Genomic DNA, 22238 nt, shown 5'->3' on the forward strand with positions numbered 1-22238 from the left:
CTTTGATTGTTGTATCCATGTTCCGTATGGAATCTTCTGCACCTGAGTTTCTCTCTTCCATCTCTTGTATTCTGTTGCTGATGCTCACATCTATGGTTCCTGATTTCTTTCCTAGGGTTTCTATCTCCAGAGTTGTCTCCCTTTGGTTTTTTTTTTTTTATTGTTTCTATTTCCCTTTTTAGATCCTGCATGTTTTTTTTTTTCACTTCCATGTCCTGTTTGTTCATGTTTTCCTATGTATGACTCTTTAAGGCATTTTTGTGTTTCCTCTTTAAAGGCTTCTAGCTGTTTACCTGTGTTTTCCTGTATTTCCTTCTTAAGGTCCTCCATCATCATCATAAGTAGTGACTTTACATCCATGTCTTGCTTTTCTGGTGTTATGGTGTATCCAGGACTTGTTATGGTGGGAGAGTTTGGTTCTGATGATGCCAAGTAACCTTGGTTTCTGTTGCTTCTGTTCTTAAGCTTGCCTCTTGCCATCTTATCTCAAGTATTTGCTAACCTCAATGTATCTGATTGGCGCCTGTCCTTCCTATAATCCCAGTTGATTCAGGGCTCCTCAGAGTCCAGGTTTCTCTTGATCCTTTGCTTGTGGGCTCCTGTGAACCTGAGATTCTGGGTATGTCAGTGTTCTTGACAGTCAAGTTCCTCTGAGACCCTGAAATACTGGTGTGACCAACCTTCTTTTATCCTGGGATCCTGTTGTCAAAGATCCTGGGCGTGTTACAGTGTCTGGAAGTGGTGTTTCCTTTGAGGAACGTGGAGCTGTCTGGTCAGTGGTCCTAAGATCGCATGGAGAGTCCTGTAGGGACCTTGGGGGTGTCTGCCAACTCCATGCCCAAGGTTACCCGGTGCTGGTGCTGACCAGAAGGGCTTCTACAATTTTCTTAAAGGATAATATCTTAAAATATCAGTAAATATACTTGAAAGTATGGAATTCTTTTATATTTATTTTCATTTTATTTTATGAATTACAAATACCATTAATGTATTTAGAATATGTGCTTTATTTTTTTCTACTTGTCTAGTTATATTAGAATTTAAAAATTTATTCTTTGACACATTCTTATATACATACAATGCATCTTTATCATACCCATACAAAACTCCCTGATTTGCTCCATTCAGATCATTCCAATGCATTTCCCTTCATTATGAAATCCTCTTCTTTTTCTGAGTCCAGTTGGTATCATCTGCTTGAACATGGGTATAAGGCATACACATCCATTCTATCAACAACACACTAGCTGCCACATTTTCAAGAAAAATTACAACCCCTCATTCAACAGCCATAATTTGGTAAAAATTTCTCAGAAATTGGTGAGTCCCCATGAGTTGAATTATAGACTAGCTTGTTTTATGCAGTTCTTGTTCTGTTAATAACAGGTGTTGTAATTGATGAGTTTAACAGTCACGTCCTGTCCAGAATATAGCATGCTACAACACTCCTACCCCATCTTTCAGCTTATACATCCATTCTAATTATCTTGCCTACCCACTCTACTATATTCTTTAAGACACAAGAGCATTAATATAAACCTCTTATTTGGGGTGTATCAGTAAACATGCATTTATTCTCAGTATTTTGACCAGTTACAAACATTTTAATTTTATTTTCATTTTCATTCTTCCATCATTTATTGAATCCCAAATGCAATTTTTCTCACTCCCCTCCTACCAGTATCTTCCTCCCATCTCCCCTTGATTCCAGATCCATCCTTCATCTGACTCCCCTCAGAAAAGGTCAGGCTTTCCAGAGATATCATCCAAACAGGTCATAGCAATTTACAATAAGACTAGTCACATGCCATCACATCAAGGCTGTATTAATAGGAAAAAGAGATCAAAGAGTCGGCAGTAATCAGGCAAGCACCTGCTCACAATGTTAGGAATTTAGCAAGCAAATCAAGCTACTCACCTATAGCATATGCTGATGACTAAGGTCAGACCTCTGCTGACTCCCTAATCTATTTGAGCCCTCATGAGTTCCAGTCTGTTGACACTGTGGGCCAAGTTCTTGGGGTATTCCTCATCCCTCCGATTTCTTCATCTCCTCTACAGCATTACCCAAGCTCTGTCTAATTTTTGCTTTGCTGTGGGTCTTTGTATTTGCTACTATCAGTTGCTGGAGGTAGTCTCCTAGTCTCTTAGATAAGAATTATGCAGGCTACATTCCCAGAACATTCTGCAGACAGGACGCACTGTACTTCAAAGATTTTGTAGTTGGGTTGGTGTCCCAATCCCTCCACTTGTGGCCTTGGCTGGTTATATAAGATAGCCAGTTCAGGTGCTCTGTCCCCTATTATTAGATATCTTAATAGGGTTACTATTAAATGATTCCAAGGAGTTTGCATTTCATTACTTTTAAATATCACCCCCAAATTAAACCTAAATTCCAGTCTTTTCTTCCAGTATTTTCTCCCTTTCCCTCCCACCTGATAAATCCTGTTCCCAACCTCACCAAACCCTGTCCACAGAAAGATATATTTTATTTTCCCTTCCCAGAGTGATCCTTACATCCCCCGTATGCTGTCCTTGTTACTCAGCATCTCTGGGTGTGCAGATTATGATTATCCTATATTATAGAGCTAATATCCAGTTATAAGTGAGTATATACCATGTTAGTGTTTCTGAATCTGTGTTATCTCAATCAGGATAATTTTTTCTAGTTTCATCCATTTGCCTATATATTTTATATCATTTTTAAAAAACTTATAATCACTCCACTGCATAATTGTACCACTTTTTCAATATTCATTCTTTTGTTTGAGGGAGATCTAAGTTGGTTCAATTTTCTAGCCATTATAAATAAATCTGCTGTAGGCATATTTGAGCAAGTGTCATTGTGGTACAATGAATTTCTTTCAATAGATATCCAGTAGTGGTATAACTGAATCTTGATGTTGAAACTATCATATTGATTTTCAAGTTTATTGTACAAGTTTGAACTCCCAACAGCACTAAAGAGGTTTTACCCTTGGTCTATATCTTTACTAGCCTGATCTGTCATTTGTGCATTGGATCTTAGCTATTCTGACAGAAGAAGGACAGAATGCCAAAGTCAGTTTTATTTTATCTCCCTCATTGCTAAGCATATTGAACATTTCTTTAAATGTTTTTTAGCCATTTGAAATCTCTCTGTTGAAAAATCTTTATTTAGATCTGTACTTGATTTTTAATTTTGTTTGTTGTTGAAGTTTCCTGAGTTCTTTATTTATTTTGCACATATGCCCTCTGTCAGATATGGAGCTGGCAAAAATCTTCCCATTCTATAGAGTGTTTATCTTAATGCCTGTGCTATTCAAGTTCTTTCCTGAAGTTGTCTTCTATGCCAATATATTCAAGGTTATCCCCCCTTCTCTTTTGTCAAATTTGAGTATATCTGGATTTATTTAGGTTGAGGGCTTTGTGCTTTGTGCAGTGTGATATATATGGATCTATTTGTACTTTTGAAAGGACCAAAATCTAATTAGAGGAGCATCATTTGTTCTTCCATCGTATTTTTCTACCTTCTTCATCAAAAATCAGATGTCCATACATGTGTATGCATTTATGTCTAGTTCTTTGATTTGATGCCATTTATCAATTTGTCTGTTTGTATGCCAATCCTACTCAGGTTTTTTTTTTTTTTTTTTTTTAATCTTAATGCTGGTTTAATTAAAGCTTGAAATCTGGGATACTGTTATTTCCAGAAGTTTGTTCGTATACGATTTTTTTAGTTTCATGTGTTTTTTGGCTTTCCATATGAAGCTGAGTATTGTTTTTTAAGGTTTATAATGAATTGTGTTAGAATTTTGATGAAAATTTTATTGAATCTACTGATTGCTTTTAATAGGGTGTCTATTTTTATTTCTTTTCTATATATATTCCTTCTTTTAATTTAATCTTTTTATTTTTTATTACACTACAGATTTTATCTCCTTCCCGGTCCACACTCCGACTGTTCCTCATCCCATACCTCCTTCCTGCTCCCTACACCACACCCCCATAAACACACACACACACACACACACACACACACACACACACACACTCTCCACCAGACTTCTAAACTCCCTGGGGCCTGCAGTCTCTTGAGGGTTAGATGCATCTTCTCTGATTGAACTTAGACCTGGCAGTCCTCTGCTCTATATATGCTGGAGGCCTCATATCAGCGGGTGTATGCTGCTTGGTTGGTGGTACGGTGTCTAAGAGATCTCAGGGCTCCAGGTTAATTGAGACTGCTGGTTCTTCTACAGGTTCATCCTCCTCCTCAGGTTCTCCCCGCTTTTCCCTAATTCAACCACAGGCATAATCAACTTCTGTCCATTCATTGGGTGCAAATACATGCATCTGACACTTTCAGCTGCTTCTTTGGTCTTTTGGAGCACTGTCATGATAGATCCCTTTTTGTGAGCACTCCATATCCTCAGTAATAGTAACAGGCCTTGGGGCCTCTCCTTGAGCTGGATTCCACTTCGGGATCCTTTCCATTTCTTTCTCTTGTTTGGTTTGTGTAACATGAAGAAGTCATATTATTTTGGGGATTGAAGAGGTTTATTTTCCTGATGTTTTTCTCATTATTGCTGTCATTTGTATGTAAAAGGTATGACGGTTTGAATAAGTTTGGTCCCAATAGATGTATGTGCTTGAATTCCATGTGGTGTAGCACTATTAGGATGTGTGGCCTTATTGGAATAGGTATGGCCTTGTTGGAGGAAGAATGCGACTGTGGGATGGGCTTTGAAGTTTCCTATGTTTATGTTCCACCCAGTGTAGAATGAGTGCTCCTCCTGGGTTCCTGAAGAAGCCAGTTTCCTCCTGACTGTCTGCAGAAAATAATCACTTGCTGCTGCTTTCAGATCAAGACATAGAACTTATAGATGTAGATATCCTCCAGCACCATGGCTGGCTGCCTGTGCACTGCCCTGATTTCTACCGTGATGATAATAGACTAAACTCCTGAAAGTATAAGCCAGACACACTTAAATATTTTCCAAGAGTTGTCTTGGTGATGGTGTCTCTTTAGAGCAATAAAACCCTAATATAAAGATAGGTACCAGGAGTTGAGTATTGCTGTGATAGTCATGACCATGTTTTTGTTTGGATTAATGTAGATTTCTGGCCATTTGGAAAGCAGTAGAATGCTTTAAGTGAGGCTTAATGAGTCATACTAATAAAAGCATGGAAGACTGTGGTGCTGGAGTGATTTGAATTATGGGTGCCTTCATCAGGAAGTGTCTGAGGAGAAGATTCTTGTTATGTGGCCTAGAGACAGTTCTTGTGGTATTTTGGTGAAGAATGTGGCAGATTTTTGGTCTTGTACAAAGAGTCTGCCTGAGCTAAAGGTGAAGAGATTTAGATAATTGTATTGACAAAGTAAATCTCAAAAAAATAAAAAGACTAACAAAGACAGTCCTGTGATTCACTCTTATGAAGTACATTTCAATCAAGCATATCAAGCTTAGAAAAAAAAAACACAAAATGTATGATTTAAGTATTAAAGGGACACCAGAAAGTGGAATGGGGCTAAATCCTATGCGCAAGGATATTAAATGGAATTAAGGGAGAACTGACCTTGAGCAAGATCACACCCAGCTAAACTTTGGTTTATGCATTTGCAGTTGAACAAGGGATAGTTGCATCATGTTATATATTGTTATAAGCTGGTTATTGTTTTATTTGGGCATAAGTAGATACGATTGTAAGTCAAACTTACTCTCAGTTATCAACTTGACTATATATGTTATGAAATGCAATCCAGAAATTATAGGCACAACAGTAATCCATATATTGAGGAATAGTTTCCATTCTTATAAAGATGATTTAAAAGATTTTTTTTTCTGAAGAAAATCATTGGTCCAGCTGTCTTCTTGCATTTCTTTAATCCCAGGAGTTGAAATGAAGCACATCATTGAGTTCAGGACCAGCCTGTTACAAATCAAGTTCAACATAAAGAAAAGGTTAGGTGCAGGCATGGCAGCACACCTTTATTTCCAGCACTCAGGTGACAGGCATGCTGATCTTTGAGTTTAAGATCAGTCTACAGAGCAAGTTTTGGACAGGTCTGCTACCACCAGGGACTACCAGGGAAGCCAACACCAGCGACAACCAGGTGGCAAAAGGAATCTGCAAGAACACAACCAACAAGCCAGAGCAATATGGCACCATCAGAACCCAGCTCTCTTACTACAACATGCCCTAGATAGCTTAACACACTTAAACAAAGCAATGAACTTAAATCTCATCTTATAAAGATGATAGAGAAATTTATAGAAGAAATTATTGTATCATTTAAAGAAATACAGAAATATGCAATCAAAGAGGAAGAAACCTTTAAAGATGAAAAAATAAATATAAAGAAATACAGAAAAATATAATTAAACAGGTAAAAGAAATGATGAAACTGTTCAAGACCTGAAAATGGAAATAGAAGCAATAAAGAAAACACAGAGGCAACATTTGAGATAAAAGTCACTCAGGGGAGTTGGAGGTGCCTTAGCTAGTAGAGATGATGAGTGGGGGAAGAAAACCTAACAGGTATGTTTCTGGATCAGCAGGTCTGATGAATTGGGTTGGACTGGTAGAGGGATCAACCAATGATTGTTAATTTTTTTCTTTATTTAAATTTTTTGTTAGTTGATTTTTGTTATTTTGTTGATTGTTTTTATGGTGGTTATGGTCATATTGGTAGTGGTGGTGGTAGTAATGGTGTGTTTCTGTTTCTGTATGTCTGTGTCTGCTTCCCCTTTAGTATTTTTTAGTAGTGCTGGCAGGAGACTTTTTATGGTTATTTTTTTCATGGGTGTAATTAATGTAATTGGGTTGAAGTTTTCTGGTAGTACCTTCTGTAGGTTTGGATTGGTGAATAGATATTGTTTAAATATTACTTTGTCATGAAATATCTTGTTTTTCCCATCTATGGTAATTGAAAATTTTGCCGAGTATAGTAGTCTGGGCTGGTATCAATGTTCTCTTGATTTCTACAAGACATCTGTCTAGGCCACTCTGGCTTTTAGACTCTCCACTAAGAAGTTGGGTGAAATTCTAATAGATCTGCCTTCATAGGTTAGTTAGTTGGCCTTTTTGTCCTTTGATGCTTTTAATATTCTTTCTTTGTTCTTTATGTTTATTGTTTTGCTTTTTATGTGGTATGGGGACTGTCTTTACTGGACATTTACAGAATGTCTTTATTTGACATTCTGTAACCTTCTTGTAGTCTAGGAATGATATTCAAATTAGGAATTTTTTCTATGATTTTGTTACATATATTGTCTGACTTTTGAGCCTGGATTCTTCTCTATCTTTATTGCATTATTTTCAGCTTTGGTCTTATCTTTGGTATTATCTCATATATTACATCATGATCTTGGTTTCCCCACACTCCTCCCCTCTCAGACCCTCTTTACCTTTCCCCTCCTTGGCCTCCCTCCTTCATCTCTTCCTCCTCTGTTTCCCTTCAGAAAATGGCAGGCTGCCTGAGGATGGCAACCAAAGATGGCATAACAAGTTACAGCAAGACTAGCAATTCCTCTTATATCAAGGCTGAACTGGGTAACACAATATGAAGAAAGGAGTCATAAAAGCAACCAAGAGAGTCAGAGACAGACCCTGCTCCCTCTGTTAGGAGTTCCACAAGAAGAGCAAGCTACACAACCATAACATATATGCAGAAGGCTTATGTCAGACCCATGCAGGCTCTCTGATTGTTGATTCAGTCTCTATGAGCCCCTATGAGCCATGACCCTTGATCCCTCTGGCTTCTACAATCTGAAGAGGTATTCTTTAGTGCATAATTTATCTTCAGTGTCATGTTTTCCTCTATTTCCATTCTCCCAGTATTGAAGGGTATAGCAAAGATCCAAATTGTTCTCCTCATGCTTGCATAGATACTACTTTTTCTACTAACCCATCTTCTTTTTTTTGTTTTTGTTTTTTGAGACAGGGTTTCTCTGTGTAGCCCTGGCTGTCCTGGCACTCACTTTGTAGACCAGGCTGGCCTCAAACTCAGAAATCCGCCTGCCTCTGCCTCCCAAGTGCTGGGATTAAAGGCGTGCGCCACCACGCCCGGCTTCTAACCCATCTTCTAAGCTTCTTTCCTGGTTTAGATATACATATGGGACAGAAGCTAGGATCCACATATGAGGAAGAACACATAGTGTTTGTTTTTCTGAGCCTGGATTGCCTTGCTTAAGACAATATTGCTATTTTGAACAGGGTATTATTATCAACACACACACACACACACACACACACACACACACACACACACACACATATTTACAATCCAGCCATTGCTCCCTCAAGGTTTCCCCTGTCATAGTTCCTCATCCCATTCCTCCTCACCCCTGCATCCAAGAGGATGTTTCCTCTCACCAGGGCTTCTCCTTTCATGAGGCCTCAAGTTTCTTGAGGATTAGGTATTTCTTGTCCCACTGAAGCCAGACCAGGAAGTCCTCTGGTATATATGTGTCAGGATCCTTAGACCAGTTCCTGTATGCTACCTGGTTAGTGACTCAGGGTCTGGAATTTCCTATGGGTTTGGGCTACTTGAGACTGCTCGTCTCCTCTGGAGTCACCTTCCTCTTCAGCTTCTTCCACCCTTCCCTTAATTCAACCATGAAGGTTCCTGACTTCAGTCTAATGGTTCTGTGTAAATATCTGCACCCATAACAGTCAGTTTTTGTTTTAGCATCTCAGAGGACAGCCATACTAGCCTACTTTCCATAAGTGCACCATAGCATCAGTAACAGTGTCAAGCCTTGGTGTCTCCCAAGGAGATGGATCCCAAGTTGGGCTGCTCAATGGACTGCCTTTTCCTCCATCCCTTCTCCATTTTTTTTTTCTGCAGTTCTTATAAGCAAGAACAATTCTAGGCCAGAAATTTTGCCTATGGGTTGGTAACTCCATCCTTCCATTGAGGCCATGTCTATTTACTACTGATGGACTCTTCAAGTTCCTCCTCTCTCCACTGTTGGGCATTTCTTTTAAGGTCACTCCCATTGAGTCCCGAGTCTCTTATCTTCCAGGTCTCTGGTAATTTCTAAAGGGTCTATTCACTTCCAACCCCATGACGCTGAAATTTCCATTCATTCTACTGAGCCCCTGGGTTTCTCTGTTGTCCTCCTCCCCATACCTGATCCCATTCTCCCTCCCTCTCCCCTCTCCCTCACATGTTCCTCCTTTACTCTACCTCCTGGATTATTTTCTTCCCCCTTATAAGTAGAATCAAAGCATCCTCAGTTAGGCCTTCCTGCTTCCTAAACTCAAGTTCTGTGAATTTTGTCCTAGGTATTATGTGCTTTTTGGGTAATATCCACTTACTAGTGAGTACAAACCATGGATATCATATTAGGTCTGTGTTACCTAAGGATGATATTTTCTAGTTAATCCATTGGCCTAAAAACTCGTGATGCCCTCTTTCTTAATAGCTGAATACTATTCTAAACCATATTTTCTGTATCCTTCTTCATTTAAGGGAGATCTGGTTGTTTTGAGTTTCTGGCTCTTAAAAAGAAGGCCACTATGTACATAGTGGAGGGCATGTCCTTATGACATGACTGGGAAACTTTTGGATATATGACCAAGAGCTGTATAAGTGAGTCAGGAAGACATATATCCAGTTTCCTGAGCGACCACCAGATTGATTTCTAGAGTGGTTGTACCAGTTTGCAATCCCACAAACAATGGAGGGGTATTCCTCTTTCTTGACACCCTCACCAACATGTGCTGTCATCTGAATATTTTAGCTTAGCCATTCAGATTGGTGGAAGGTCAAATCTGAAGGTCCTTTCAATTTGCATTTCCCTGATTAATAAGGACTTTGAACATTACTAAGTATTTTCTAGGCATTTGAGATTTGTTTGTTGTGAATTCTATTTAGCTATGGACCCCATTTTTTGATTGAGTTATTTGGTTTTGTGTAGGTTAGCTTCTTGAGTTCTTTATATATTTTGCATAATATCCCTATATAAAATTTGTTGTTAGTGAAGTATTTTTCCCCCAATCTGTAGATCGCTAATATGTCCTATGGACTGTGTCTTTTGTCTTACAGAAACATTTTAGATTTATGATGTCCCATTCGGCAATTATTGGCCTTAGAACCTGAGGCATTACAGTCCTGACAAGTCATTTTACATTATTTGTGACTGTTGAACAGGGTTTTGTTTCCCTATTTTTCTTTCTTAGCCCATTTATCATTTGCAGAAAAAAGGCTACACATGTCTGAGGTAATTTTATATCCAGCCACTTTTTTCTAAGTTATTTGTTAGCTGTTTACTTTCTCTGGTAGAATGTTAGTGGTCACAGATATACACTATCATATCATTTACAAATTGTGATACTTTGACTTCTTTAAAATTTGTATACCCTTGATTTTCTTTCCTTTTCTTTTTGCTCTAGCTAGATTTTTGAGTACTTTATTTAATACATGTGTTGAAAGTGGGCAGCCTTGTCTTGTCCCTGGTTTTAGTGGGATTGTTTAATGTATCTTTCCATTTAATTTCTTACTGACTGATGTATTGCTATATATTGCTTTTTTATGTTTAGGTATGGGGCCTTGAATTCCTGCTCTTTCCAATACATTTAACATGAAAAAGTATTGTATTTTTATCAAAGACTTTTTCAGAATCTAATGAGATCATCATATGTTGGGAACTAAAAAGGGGGCCCTGGGGAAGAGGGGGAAAGGGAAGACCCACACCCAACCAGAGTTCCACCTATTCTCTGGTCAGTCAGGCATGGGAGGGGTGTATCTACCTTCCAGTCATTCCTGGGTGGGCATCTAAGCCTCTGACCCACTCTTCAGGGGGTGGCAAAGGGGCAGCCCTACCTGGGAGCACCAGAGCTACCTACTACCTACTAAAGCCACTGTAGTTATGGGAGTGAGGGTTGAGGGAAGAGATTTACAACACTAATGAGAGTGAGCAGAGAGGATCTTGACTGGAGCAGAGACTATCTATGGCTTTAGATTTTTATTATAGAAAGGCAGGGGTAGAAAGAGAGAGAGAAAGAGAGAGAGAGAGAGAGAGAGAGAGAGAGAGAGAGAGAGACAGAGAGAGAGACAGAGAGAGAGAAAGAGAGAGGCAGAGAGAATATATAGAGAGACAGTTAAGAGAGTGAGGTGGGGCTGAACAGCCCTTTTTATGGTCTTTACTGTGGCTAGGTAATTGGGGAGGAGTTTAGCCTGAAGGTCAGAAGTTTGGGATATTGCTTACCTGACTTTTAGCCATGCTTCTCTTGTGGGGGCTGTCGGGGGTGGTAACTTAGGCAGGAGTCATAGTTCCAGGAGACATAAGAGACATCCTTCTACCCATGTACATGAATTATCACCACAGGGTCCTGTGGTTCAATGTCTCAGCTTGACTGGAGAGCAACCTATTTGTGCACAGCCCAATGCCCCACAATCATATGATTTCTTTTTTTTTCTTTCTTTTCTTTCTTTTATATTTATTTATTTATTTATTTATTTATTTATTTATTTATTTGGATTTTCAAGACAGGGTTTCTCTGTTTAGCCCTGGCTGTCCTGGAACTCACTTTGTAGACCAGGCTGGCCTCGAACTCAGAAAACTGCCTGATTCTGCCTCCCAAGTGCTGGGATTAAAGGCATGTGCAACCACTGCCCGGTGATTTTTTCTTTCAGTCTGTTTACATAGTGAATTATGTTAATGGGTTTTCATATATTGAAACATCCCTGCATACCTGGGATGAGGCCTACTTGATTTTGATGAATGATAGTTTTGATATATTCTTGGATTCATTTTGCTGGGCTTTTATTATTTTGGCATCAATATTAGTTATTAAAATTGATCTGAAATTATTTTCCATCTAGGTATCAGAGGAATTGTGCCTTCATAGAATGAATTAGGTAGTGTTTTTTCTGTGTCTATTTTAATTGAATATTTTGAGGAGTGTTGGCATTAGCACTTCTCTGAAGGTTTGGTAGAAGTCTGCACTAAAATTGGCTGACCCAGGGCTTTTCTTTTTCCCATTGGGAGGTTTTTCCACTCTGAAATTAGGACTTTTATTGGCTGAGCTAATTAAGCTTCCTTTCTAAAGAAACCCGAGTGCTTTTTAACAGTTGTGCTTCCTGAACATTTAAAAAGTTTAAAGGCAACAAAACACCACTTAATCTAGTCCTTGGAGATTCTTCCTTCCCTTTCTGTTCTATGAGCAACTTCTTTAAATTCCTGTTAGATTTCTCCATAATTGTTTGTTCTGTAAGATTGTGAAATATCTGTAACAATTTCTATGCAATAATGTCCAAAAACAATAGATAGACATGCCAAAAGCATCATTAGTCCCAATCTACAAAGGGACCTCCAAGACAGTCAGTGGGAAGGGAGTACCTTGGTCCTGTGGAGGCTCAATGTATGAGCAGGGGTAAATGCTAGTGCAGTGAGGCAGGAGTTGGTATCCAGTTGGGGGAGCACCCACATAGAAGCAAGAGGGAGTGCATCTAGACAAGGGGATTTGCAAAGGGGGAAATGGGAAAAGGGACAACATTTGGAATGTAAATACATAAAATAGCTAAAGAATTAAATTTATAGTCTCAAAAGCATCCTCAGGATTCAAAGCAAATAGTCATTGCAATTCTGAAAATGAACAAATAGTATGATGCACCAACATGTATACATAAATCAACTCTTGAAACTCTGCCACAGAAACCATTTCATCTATTGTATAACATTGATATACATCAGTAAGTACAATCTGGGATTTTAATTCAATGTATTATATTTTCAATGGGCTGACATTCTGATTTTTCATAACCCTGTGGATTTCTCTTAGCTGAAACTATCCTCTCTAATGTCATCATAAGTTCCAGATTGGACTCATCTGAATGTTCCCTATTTTGATTCACAGATTCTTCCAATCTCTGTTTTCTAGTCCTGAATCTAGCATCAATTTTTTTAGTGTTTTCTTTTTTTTTTCAAGTCTAACTTATTTTGATCTTTCCTAAAGAGGATATACAAAACTGTGATCACTGTTGAAAGAAAATAACCATTTTTAAGTGAAATAGGATCATATGGAATTCATATGTATTGTGTCATTGTGTTTCTCTCCATTTTAACCATAAAATAGGTTTTTCTTTTTTAATCTCAAAACCTCTCCTCCAAGACTTTACTTTCTTATATTCAAAGTAAATATTTCTTCCTATGACTTTTATATACCCAACATCCCTTCCGTTTTATTGTTTTCCAAACTCAATATTTTATCAATTTCTATTCTTAGAACTTCTCAGTTTGCACTTTGCTCTCACATTAGCTCCACCACAACTGTTCAGCTAGCTCATATTGCAGAATATTTTCCCTACTCTAATTATTAGGGTCACAGATAAATAACTGCAGGCTCTATCTATATCCTAACTCTGGCTGAATATATTCTGACTTCCAGACTGCAGTATACTTCTCCCACAAGTACCTGAATTGGACTGTAACCTTACCATTGGCCACCTAGCTCTCTCTAGTGTGCTATAATCTAGCTGTCATTAGGAGAAACCACAGCTAGTATACCATGAGGTTGTACTATGAGAGAGCACATTTTTTAAAAAATTCATTATTTTACTCATTTACATTCCCGATTTGACCCCCATCTCCTGCTCCCCCATCCCAGAGATCTTCAACCCACCCACCTCTCCTTTGCCTTTGCGAGGGTGATTCTTCACTCCCCACCACCCAATAAGAACTTCTTAAAAGAGACAGACACCTTTCACATTTACATTTTCTTCTGCTTTCTGGCTCTGGTTAGAAAATCTGCTAAACAACCACTTTTACCAGGCTTATTTCCAGCAAGGCTACTGGGAAGTATTTCTCCTTTGGGGCACTCCTGAAGCTCTGGTTTGCTCTCAATCTTTTTTTTTAATAGTTTATTATTTTATACTCCATATTTTATTTCCCCTGCCTCCTGTTTACCCTCCAACTGTTCCAGATCTCTTACCTCCTCCTCACCTGCTGCTGCCTCCTCACCTGCTGTCTTCATGTGGATGTCCACCCCACCCCACCTGTCCTCTGAACTCCCTTGGGCCTCCAATATTGTAAGGGTTATATACATCCTCTCTGAATGAACTTGGACCAGGCAGTCCTCTACTGTATGGGTGTTGGGGGCCTCATATCAGCTGGTGTATGCTGCCTGGTTGGTGGTTCAGTTTTTGAGAGATCTTGGGATCTGGAAGATTAATTGAGACTGCTGGTCTTCCTACAAGATATCTGCATCCGACTCTTTCAGCTGCTTGTTGGGTCTTCCAGAGTGTGATCTTGCTAGGTCTTTTTTTGTGAGTGCTCCATATTCTCCATAATAGTGTCATATCCTGGGACCTTCCCTTGAGCTGGATCCCACTTTTGGCCTTTTGCTGTACCTTCTTTTCCTCAGGCTCTTCTCCATTTCCCTCCCTGTAATTTTTTTCAGACAGGAACAATTATGGGTCAGAGTTATGACTGTGGGATATCCCCACTCTCAGAAACCAGGCCTCCTGTCTGACTATCCTGACTCCACACCTTTCACTAGGGTCTTCTTAGGTGCTAAGTTTGGATAGCATGACTATTACAATTGATATTACCTATAAAATGTGTGTTTTTCCTCCCTACTGCAAGCTCCTAGAAATAATGACTTTGAGATTCAACATATATTTAAAAAGACTTTTAAATTAAACAGTTAACTTTTGTTTATTATCCAACAATCTCTTAACTAAGTATCTCTGGTACTCTAATCTGAGTTCTGCCATGTTCTTTAACTTAGAGCATGCTCTTTAACTCTCTCATGCTTCTTTCCTCCTGCATGTTCCAGGGGAAATCATCCAGTGCTTGACTAAATCCTAGAATCTTTCTTCCTACCAGAACTCCCTCCATCTCTTTTTTGCCTCAGCTATCAGTCAATCAGTCTTTATTAACTAGTGATTAACAACCAGTACAAAAGAGATTCTCTCTACACTCAAGTTTCTCACTTTCTGCATATGTTCTGGGTCTCTGTTCATTTTCCACTATTGAAAAAGTAACTTCTCTAGCAACGGATAAGCTAACCACTGATCTACAGGTAGCAATATGTTATTAGGAGTCATTTTATTACTATGGTCCTTTAATAGAATATTAGTATTATGGTTTTCCCTATGACCATGACTCATCTGACCTCAGTTTCTTGACCACTTCAGGGGTTTCAGGTATTTTTTCTCATGAAATAGGCTTTAAGTCCCATCAAAATTGGTTGGTTGGCCCCCTAATATTTATATTGCTATGGTATTAATTTGTTTGCTAACTTATATTTCCTTGTATGAATGTAAGAGTTTTTTTTCACTCACTTATGGAATTTTCACTCACTTTTTTCACTCACTTATGTGTATTTTGATTTCTTCCAATTTTTAGCAACTGTGAATAAGGATGATATTGATATTTGTGCACATATTTTAATAAAGATGTACTCTTCAGATTATTTGCACTGCATTTAAAGTTATGTCTGTGTGGATAAACTATAGTAAGCTCAATCTGGCACTGTTAGAAACTTCCAAACTATCTTCCATAATACCTGTATCATTCTGCTTTGCTACCACCAATATATAACAGTTGTCTTGTTTTCATCAAGTGCCACTACTTTTTGTTGCCAGTGGTTTGTATTTCAGCTATTCTAATAATAGGTTGATAGTTTACTGTTACTTTGATTTGAAATATTCTAATGGCACAATATTGAGCTATCTTGCATCACTATTTACTGTAGAATTCAGGTTCTGCCCTGCTCTATTTAACTCTATATCATGAGGAACAAGAATTTTAAAGCTGAGTATTGCCCTGAGTGACTCAGTTTTATAGTACAGCACTTTGCCAAATTTTGAGTGTACATCCTGCTTTGGAATAACTGTATACATCTGTACAACTAACCATCTTCACCAGTACAGTATGAATCATGAGGAACAAAATTACATACAAGTTAATAAAACATTCAACAAAGGACACATATGAAGTTATCAGGGTAGATCAGGAGCACATGGGTACATGGCTATATCATGAATATATTATCAGTCTCTGGTCAATTATTGAACCTCTAAGAGCAATGGAGGTCATGGCCCCATCATCTATATAACTAAAAGAGTGAGGATTTAACACAAAGGGGTAACAAGACCTGCCACATACTCATCTACAATCATTGTGTATATATTTCAAGACTCATGAGATATGGACTCTTTAATGTATATGAAGCTTCAATTCATCAAAATCTCTAATACATGACATGGCCTACTGCTGCCATTTTCTCTGCTACTATCTTGCTCATTACCTTGATATGCCTTGAGTCTAGCCCCTCTTGAAGTGGTTCAGCACTTGCAGCAATTTCTGAAAAACTTCTCTAACCATTTGTAGTAACACTTTCTACTTATGATCAACTATGTAAATTATCACTAAGATACATCCAGAATAAACAAAGTGATCTTAAGTGGACTGAGTATATGTGATTGTTTGAGAGAGAGGGAGAGAGGACAGAGAAGGGATCATCAGAGAATAATTTCAACAAGAGGTCTGAACATGTTTACTCATTCTCATCCTTGTCTTTTTATTATTGTAATCCTCCACAGAACAATTCACTGTGAATGGCTTAGAGAGTCCAGTCTTGGTTCCATTGGGTGGAAACCTAGAACTCAGTTGTCAGTTGTCTCCACCACAACAAGCAAAGCACATGGAAATTCGCTGGTTCAAGAATCGCTATTCAGAGCCAGTATACCTGTATAGGAATGGTAAAGACCTTCCTGGAGAAATTGTCTACAAGTATGTAGAAAGAACTGAACTCCTGAAAGATGACATTGGGAAAGGGAAAGTAACCCTCAAGATCTTTAAAGTAACTACTGTTGACAGTGGGTCCTACCACTGCTTCTTCAAAGATGACAAATTCTATGAAGAGCATATCATAGACGTCAAGGTCACAGGTAGGCATGGATCCCTCTGCAACTGCTGTGTACCCATGATTCAAAACGTATATAGTATTGAATAGATGGAAAATTCTTAGTGTTTAACTCTTATTGCATGGATTGACTAACAAGATGATCTCTATGCATCTAATTTTTAAATTGGATGTTATGGAAGATCAAAAATGAAAATTACTTCAATGTAGAGAAGTTAGTTATACCAGGAAAGACTTTCTTGTTATATCTAAACACACTGTTAGATTTCAACATCTTATCAGATACTATTTGGATTATTTTCCCTAACCTTTCAAATGTTTATGACAACACTTTAGTATTTTCCAGATGAACTGAATTTAAAAAATATGTTTTTCACTAAAAAAATAAAAATAAAATAAAATACTGGGAGTGTAAAGAGCTGGGAAAGATATAGTTAGAGGTGAAGAAGGGAAATTATCAGAATATATTGTATAAAAATTTCATTAATGTAAAAAATAATAATCTGCTTACTGAAATAGATTTTTTCATTTGTGTCCAAATCAATTTACTGACTGCTCATTGCCAATTAATTTTTGTAAATCTAAATTTTTTACTGCAAGTTTCCCTCTCCTCAAATATAATGCTATCTGTGAAGTATGTATTCATTTTATATTCCTTTACTAGCTCTGAAATATTCTAAAGGAAAAAAGAGGTGGAGGTAAAGTGGAAGGTTTAAAGGAAACTGAAGAAATCCATACCCATGTGCCCATATATATAGCATTCTGTACCCAGATGATTAATCTTTATTTGCTATCATGTAATAAAGGAACACAATATAGCCCACTGCCATGTTTAGTAGTCATAGGTAGCAAAGAGCTACTATGTTAGCCCAGATAGAAAAATTGTTTTTTATTCCAGAGATATTTTACTAGACAGATCAGTTTTGATATAGTGCCTTAAATCTCCATAAAATTCTTTGCCAATATAGATCACAAATTTATATCTCTGAAACTATCCTGAAAATTTCAGACATGTTCAGCTTTTCTAAATTAATATAAACTTTACATAGCATTAATGTATTAACTCTTTTATATGAAACACATTTTATAAAATTACATATGAGTAAAATACATATAGTTTTAACTAAAGTCACTCCATGGTGTTTAAAATAAAACTCATTTTTATAATCTACTGACAATGCTAAAACAAAAACATTAAATTCTAACTTGTATGAGGTTCATATATTTATTTCTGTTTATCATAAACAAAAAACCAAGCTTCACTTCTATTACTTAGTAAAAAATTTAAAAAAAATTACTAAAATAAATGAAAAACCAAGTGAAAGTGATCTTTTCAAAGCTGACTTAATTTGGACATGATGCTGATGGCATCGTATATCCTTCCCATCTAACTCTTGTTATTATCACAAGCATCTTATGGAAAACAGAGTCCTGTAGCCTTTTCACTATTTATTTATCTTTTGAAACTGGGATTAAAATTGAAAAGAACATTTATTATTTTACCATGTCCTATTCCATGTATACCTAACATTAGTATTTTCCTGTTTTGTTTTCAACCAGCTACAAGCTCAGACATACAGATTCTTATGAATCCCCCAAATATCACAGGTGTGAGGTTGGAGTGTCATTCAGGAGGTTGGTTCCCAAAGCCTCGCATGGAATGGAGAGACAGCAAAGGAGAGTACATTCCAGCTACATCAAAATTCCATTCACAGGATGAAAATGAAGTTTTCAACATGACAATGGACCTTTTTATTAAATCCAACTCCCACTGGAGTGCAACCTGTTATATTCAAAACTTTGTAACTCACCAAGAAGAAAGCATAAGTATTGTCCTACCAGGTAAAATGTGCATTCTTTCTTCACTAACTGCCACTCTCACACATACTTGCTATTCTATTACATCTTGACTTGGTTTCTAAAGACTTATTTTTTCTTGGCCTTACTCATTACTTAGTTTAGTATCTCTTACTTTCTTTGATATATTTATTTTATCACTCTTTATCCTTCACTATTGTAGATCCTATTTCTTTCACTATTATAAAATATCATGATCATAAACAAGTTGGGGTGGGAGAAGAGTCTATTTGGATTATACTGCTAAATAATAGTCCATCACCAAAGGAAGATAGAATGGGAGCTTAAAATCAGAATTTGTATGCAGGAAGTGAAATTGAAACCACAGAGAAACACTGCTCTCTGGCATTGTATCCCTGGTTTTCACAGCTTCTCAAAGATGGCAACAGCCACCCCTGATGGGATGTGCTTACCATATTCATCATTTATCAAGCGATGGGAACAAATGAATCTGATAAAGACAACTACTCAATTAAGGTTTCTTCTTCCCAGATGACTCTAGTTAGGTTCAAGTCAACAAAACTGTGATATTGACATTGAAGTTTTTAAGGCACAAACTTTGACATCTTACTCTCTTCTGTTTCCTTTTATCTCACAGCTTAAATACCATCAGTACTCTAAGAGTTCTAAAAGTTATATCTTCTCTCACTTCTTATTTCACGTGAAAATTCATAAGTCAAACCAAACGTCTTATAAATATCATAAAATAAGCATATCAAAAACTAAATTCATGGTTAATCTCATGCTTGCTTAATTTAATGCCATTTACTGGAATTTTATATTTTCAGTTTCTCAAAATCAAACCATTACCTTGAGTTCCACTTCTATCACATTCACACATACAGAATAATAATGCTAGCTCTTCTTTAAAATATATCTGTTGTCTGAATCTGGTAGTATTAATGATGTCAATTTAGTCACATATTTTAAAAAGAAAATTAGGAATAAAACCTGATTATAAAATTAGAAAAAGTGAGGCAGAAAAATAAAATCATCAGATTAATAACTAGATCCTCCTAAGTCATTATACCATATTTTCCTCATTATCCAAGAATGAATTATTATCTTTGAATTTGAAATAGCACCTTAAAACTCTCTTGGTTATAATCTAATTTATGGTGGTATATCTTGAAGATATAGATAGGATGTTTTACTTAAGATATCTTCTGAGTTTAATATTCTGAAATTGCTTGATATTTAGTTATATTTAAACATCTCCCAATATTTAATGTGTCTGTTACTTTGGTAAGTACATGTCCTCACCTCCTAATGTTTTCCATCTCCATCTTGTCTACTTACACATTATGTAGACGTGCTCTGCCTAAAGGTATTTCATCTAGTAGTTACCTCTCCCAGCATATTGCAAACTGACCTAACTTTCCTTATCCACTCTAAACCCGTGTTCAAATCTTACATCCTAATAAGTATTAATTTTATAGCCAACCTGATGCACACAACTTCCCTGCCCCTATTTATTTGGGAGTCCCTGTTTCTTTACCCTTTTAACTTTACTTTCTTTCTTAATAACTTTTTCTTTTATCTATTATGCAACTGTAGGATTATGAGATTTCATTTTATCTGTGTCCTTTAAAAAATGAATCCTTGGAAGTTTTTATACACTAACCCACATAACAGATTTAAATAAGAGATGCCATATAATAAATAAAGAATACTTGATGTTCTGATTAAATGAAATAAATTTTAAAAAATGGGTTGTAAACGTGCATCAGTATTGGTTTCCATCCATGAAATACCTACATACTACCTAGAAGAGACAATTAAAAAGACTAAATCCACTGATTTAGTAGACATATATCTGTATGTACATGTGTATGTGTATAAATTACATATGTTTATGTAAACAAAAGTACACACATATGTATATATTAATAAGGAAGATAATTGAAATATTTGTTAATTTATTTATACCTTCATTGACTAGCTATATATATATATATATATATATAGATATGAATGATATCTTTTGTCATTTGTGAATTACAAACAAGATATTTTAATGTAATTTTAAGTAACACAAACTTTGGAGATTGTGTTGCAGTTTAGAAAATATAGGATCTAAGCATATTTGACATTCACTAAACAGAAAGAATAATGAAGATGGATGACAAAGAAAAGGTCTCAAACAAATTTAACCATGTAAAAATTTGCTACTGACTTGAAGGATGGCCAAATTCCACTTGGAGCTCATTGTGTTATTTGGTTTGAAAATTTATTAGAGAAAGGAAATAATTCTTATGAATTACCAGTCAGAAAGTTAGAGCTATATATAAGCTTATTCCACATGCTACAAAATCAAGTGTTCACAATGATGTAGGAGAATTCATAGTGGTCTCTAAATTAGCATCCTGCTAGACACAATGAAGTATTTTAAACAGTGTAGAATTATTATTTTAAAAAGTCACAAAAATTCATATAAGTGATAGAAAAGGAAAACTTACACACACTTTAGTCACTAGATATATTCACTATCAGTAGTCCAACATTCATTGAGTACCTTAAACTGTGCATATTGATATTTAACACATGAGTATTACAGCAGTACATTAGACTGGCTTTATACTAATTCTTGAAAGTATACATCTGATCATTAGGGAAGATTTGAATCTTAATAAGCTCTAAGAGTGGAAAAGGAAGCTTATAAGGCAGAATGGTTGGGAAAAAATGAAGCAGGTGGCCCATTTATACATAACAGCCTCACTTGAAATTCTATCTGCCTTATTTTTATTCTGGTCATGTTCTGCTCTTTGTCTAACTCATTAAAAAATCTTCACTATACTTGCCTATGCCTAATATTCCATGTAGTACTCTCTTAAATAGTACCATGTTTCAGATGAACCAGTATTTATAACTAGGCATTTTCATCCCATGATTTCTTAGTGGTAAAATTTGTTACTCATTGTTTTAGGAGTGCGGGATTCATGGAAACCTGCTTGGATAATGATTACTTTGCTGATTGCCATCCACATGACTTACTATATTAAATTATACCCAATACATGGTAAGTAGGATTGAGTGGTGGGAAACTTAAGTAAGAGGGAAAGAAGTACTTAAAGCTATCCAATCAATACTTTCCAAGTCAATTTTGACAGGAAGTCACATGCTACATATGTCCTTACCAATTTTTGATCCTATATCTGCTGCCTTTGCCGATGGAGCGTCTCACAATGATTTCTTTTTTTAAAAAAAATCGATGTGGCCTTTATGCTAATCAAGTTCAAACAACATTTATCTTGGGTGATTGCCATCCAATTTGTGTGTCTAATTACCCCTGTTGCATTAAATCATATAGAAATAGAGCTATCTTTGAATCATCCAGTCACAAGTAAGTATTCTCTTAACCATAATCATGTAAGCAATCCTAAGTAAGCTCATTGGTTCACTAATGTAGATGTATATGGAATCTTCTGTATGTCATAGCTGCCTTAGTGAAGGGAATATATTTTCTTTTGTCTCTCTAGGATTATTTGTGGACAAATCATCAACTACTTTTAAAACTTTAT

The 22238-nt window shown here is 36.6% G+C and overlaps 1 protein-coding gene across 1 annotated transcript in view; it reads left to right on the forward strand.

Annotated features, from left to right (window-relative positions):
- Positions 1-18793, forward strand: part of LOC110287638 (selection and upkeep of intraepithelial T-cells protein 6-like) — a 36048-nt gene extending 17255 nt beyond the window's left edge. Inside the window, exons 3-4 of the mRNA XM_021154201.1 lie at positions 16538-16885; positions 18421-18793. Coding sequence (XP_021009860.1) covers positions 16538-16885; positions 18421-18770 — 698 coding nt within the window. The 3' untranslated portion in view covers positions 18771-18793. The remainder of the gene's footprint in view (positions 1-16537; positions 16886-18420) is intronic.
- The last annotated feature ends 3445 nt before the right edge of the window (positions 18794-22238 follow it).

Source organism: Mus caroli, unplaced genomic scaffold, assembly GCF_900094665.2.
Source record: "Mus caroli unplaced genomic scaffold, CAROLI_EIJ_v1.1 scaffold_11959_1, whole genome shotgun sequence".
NCBI lineage: Eukaryota > Metazoa > Chordata > Mammalia > Rodentia > Muridae > Mus > Mus caroli.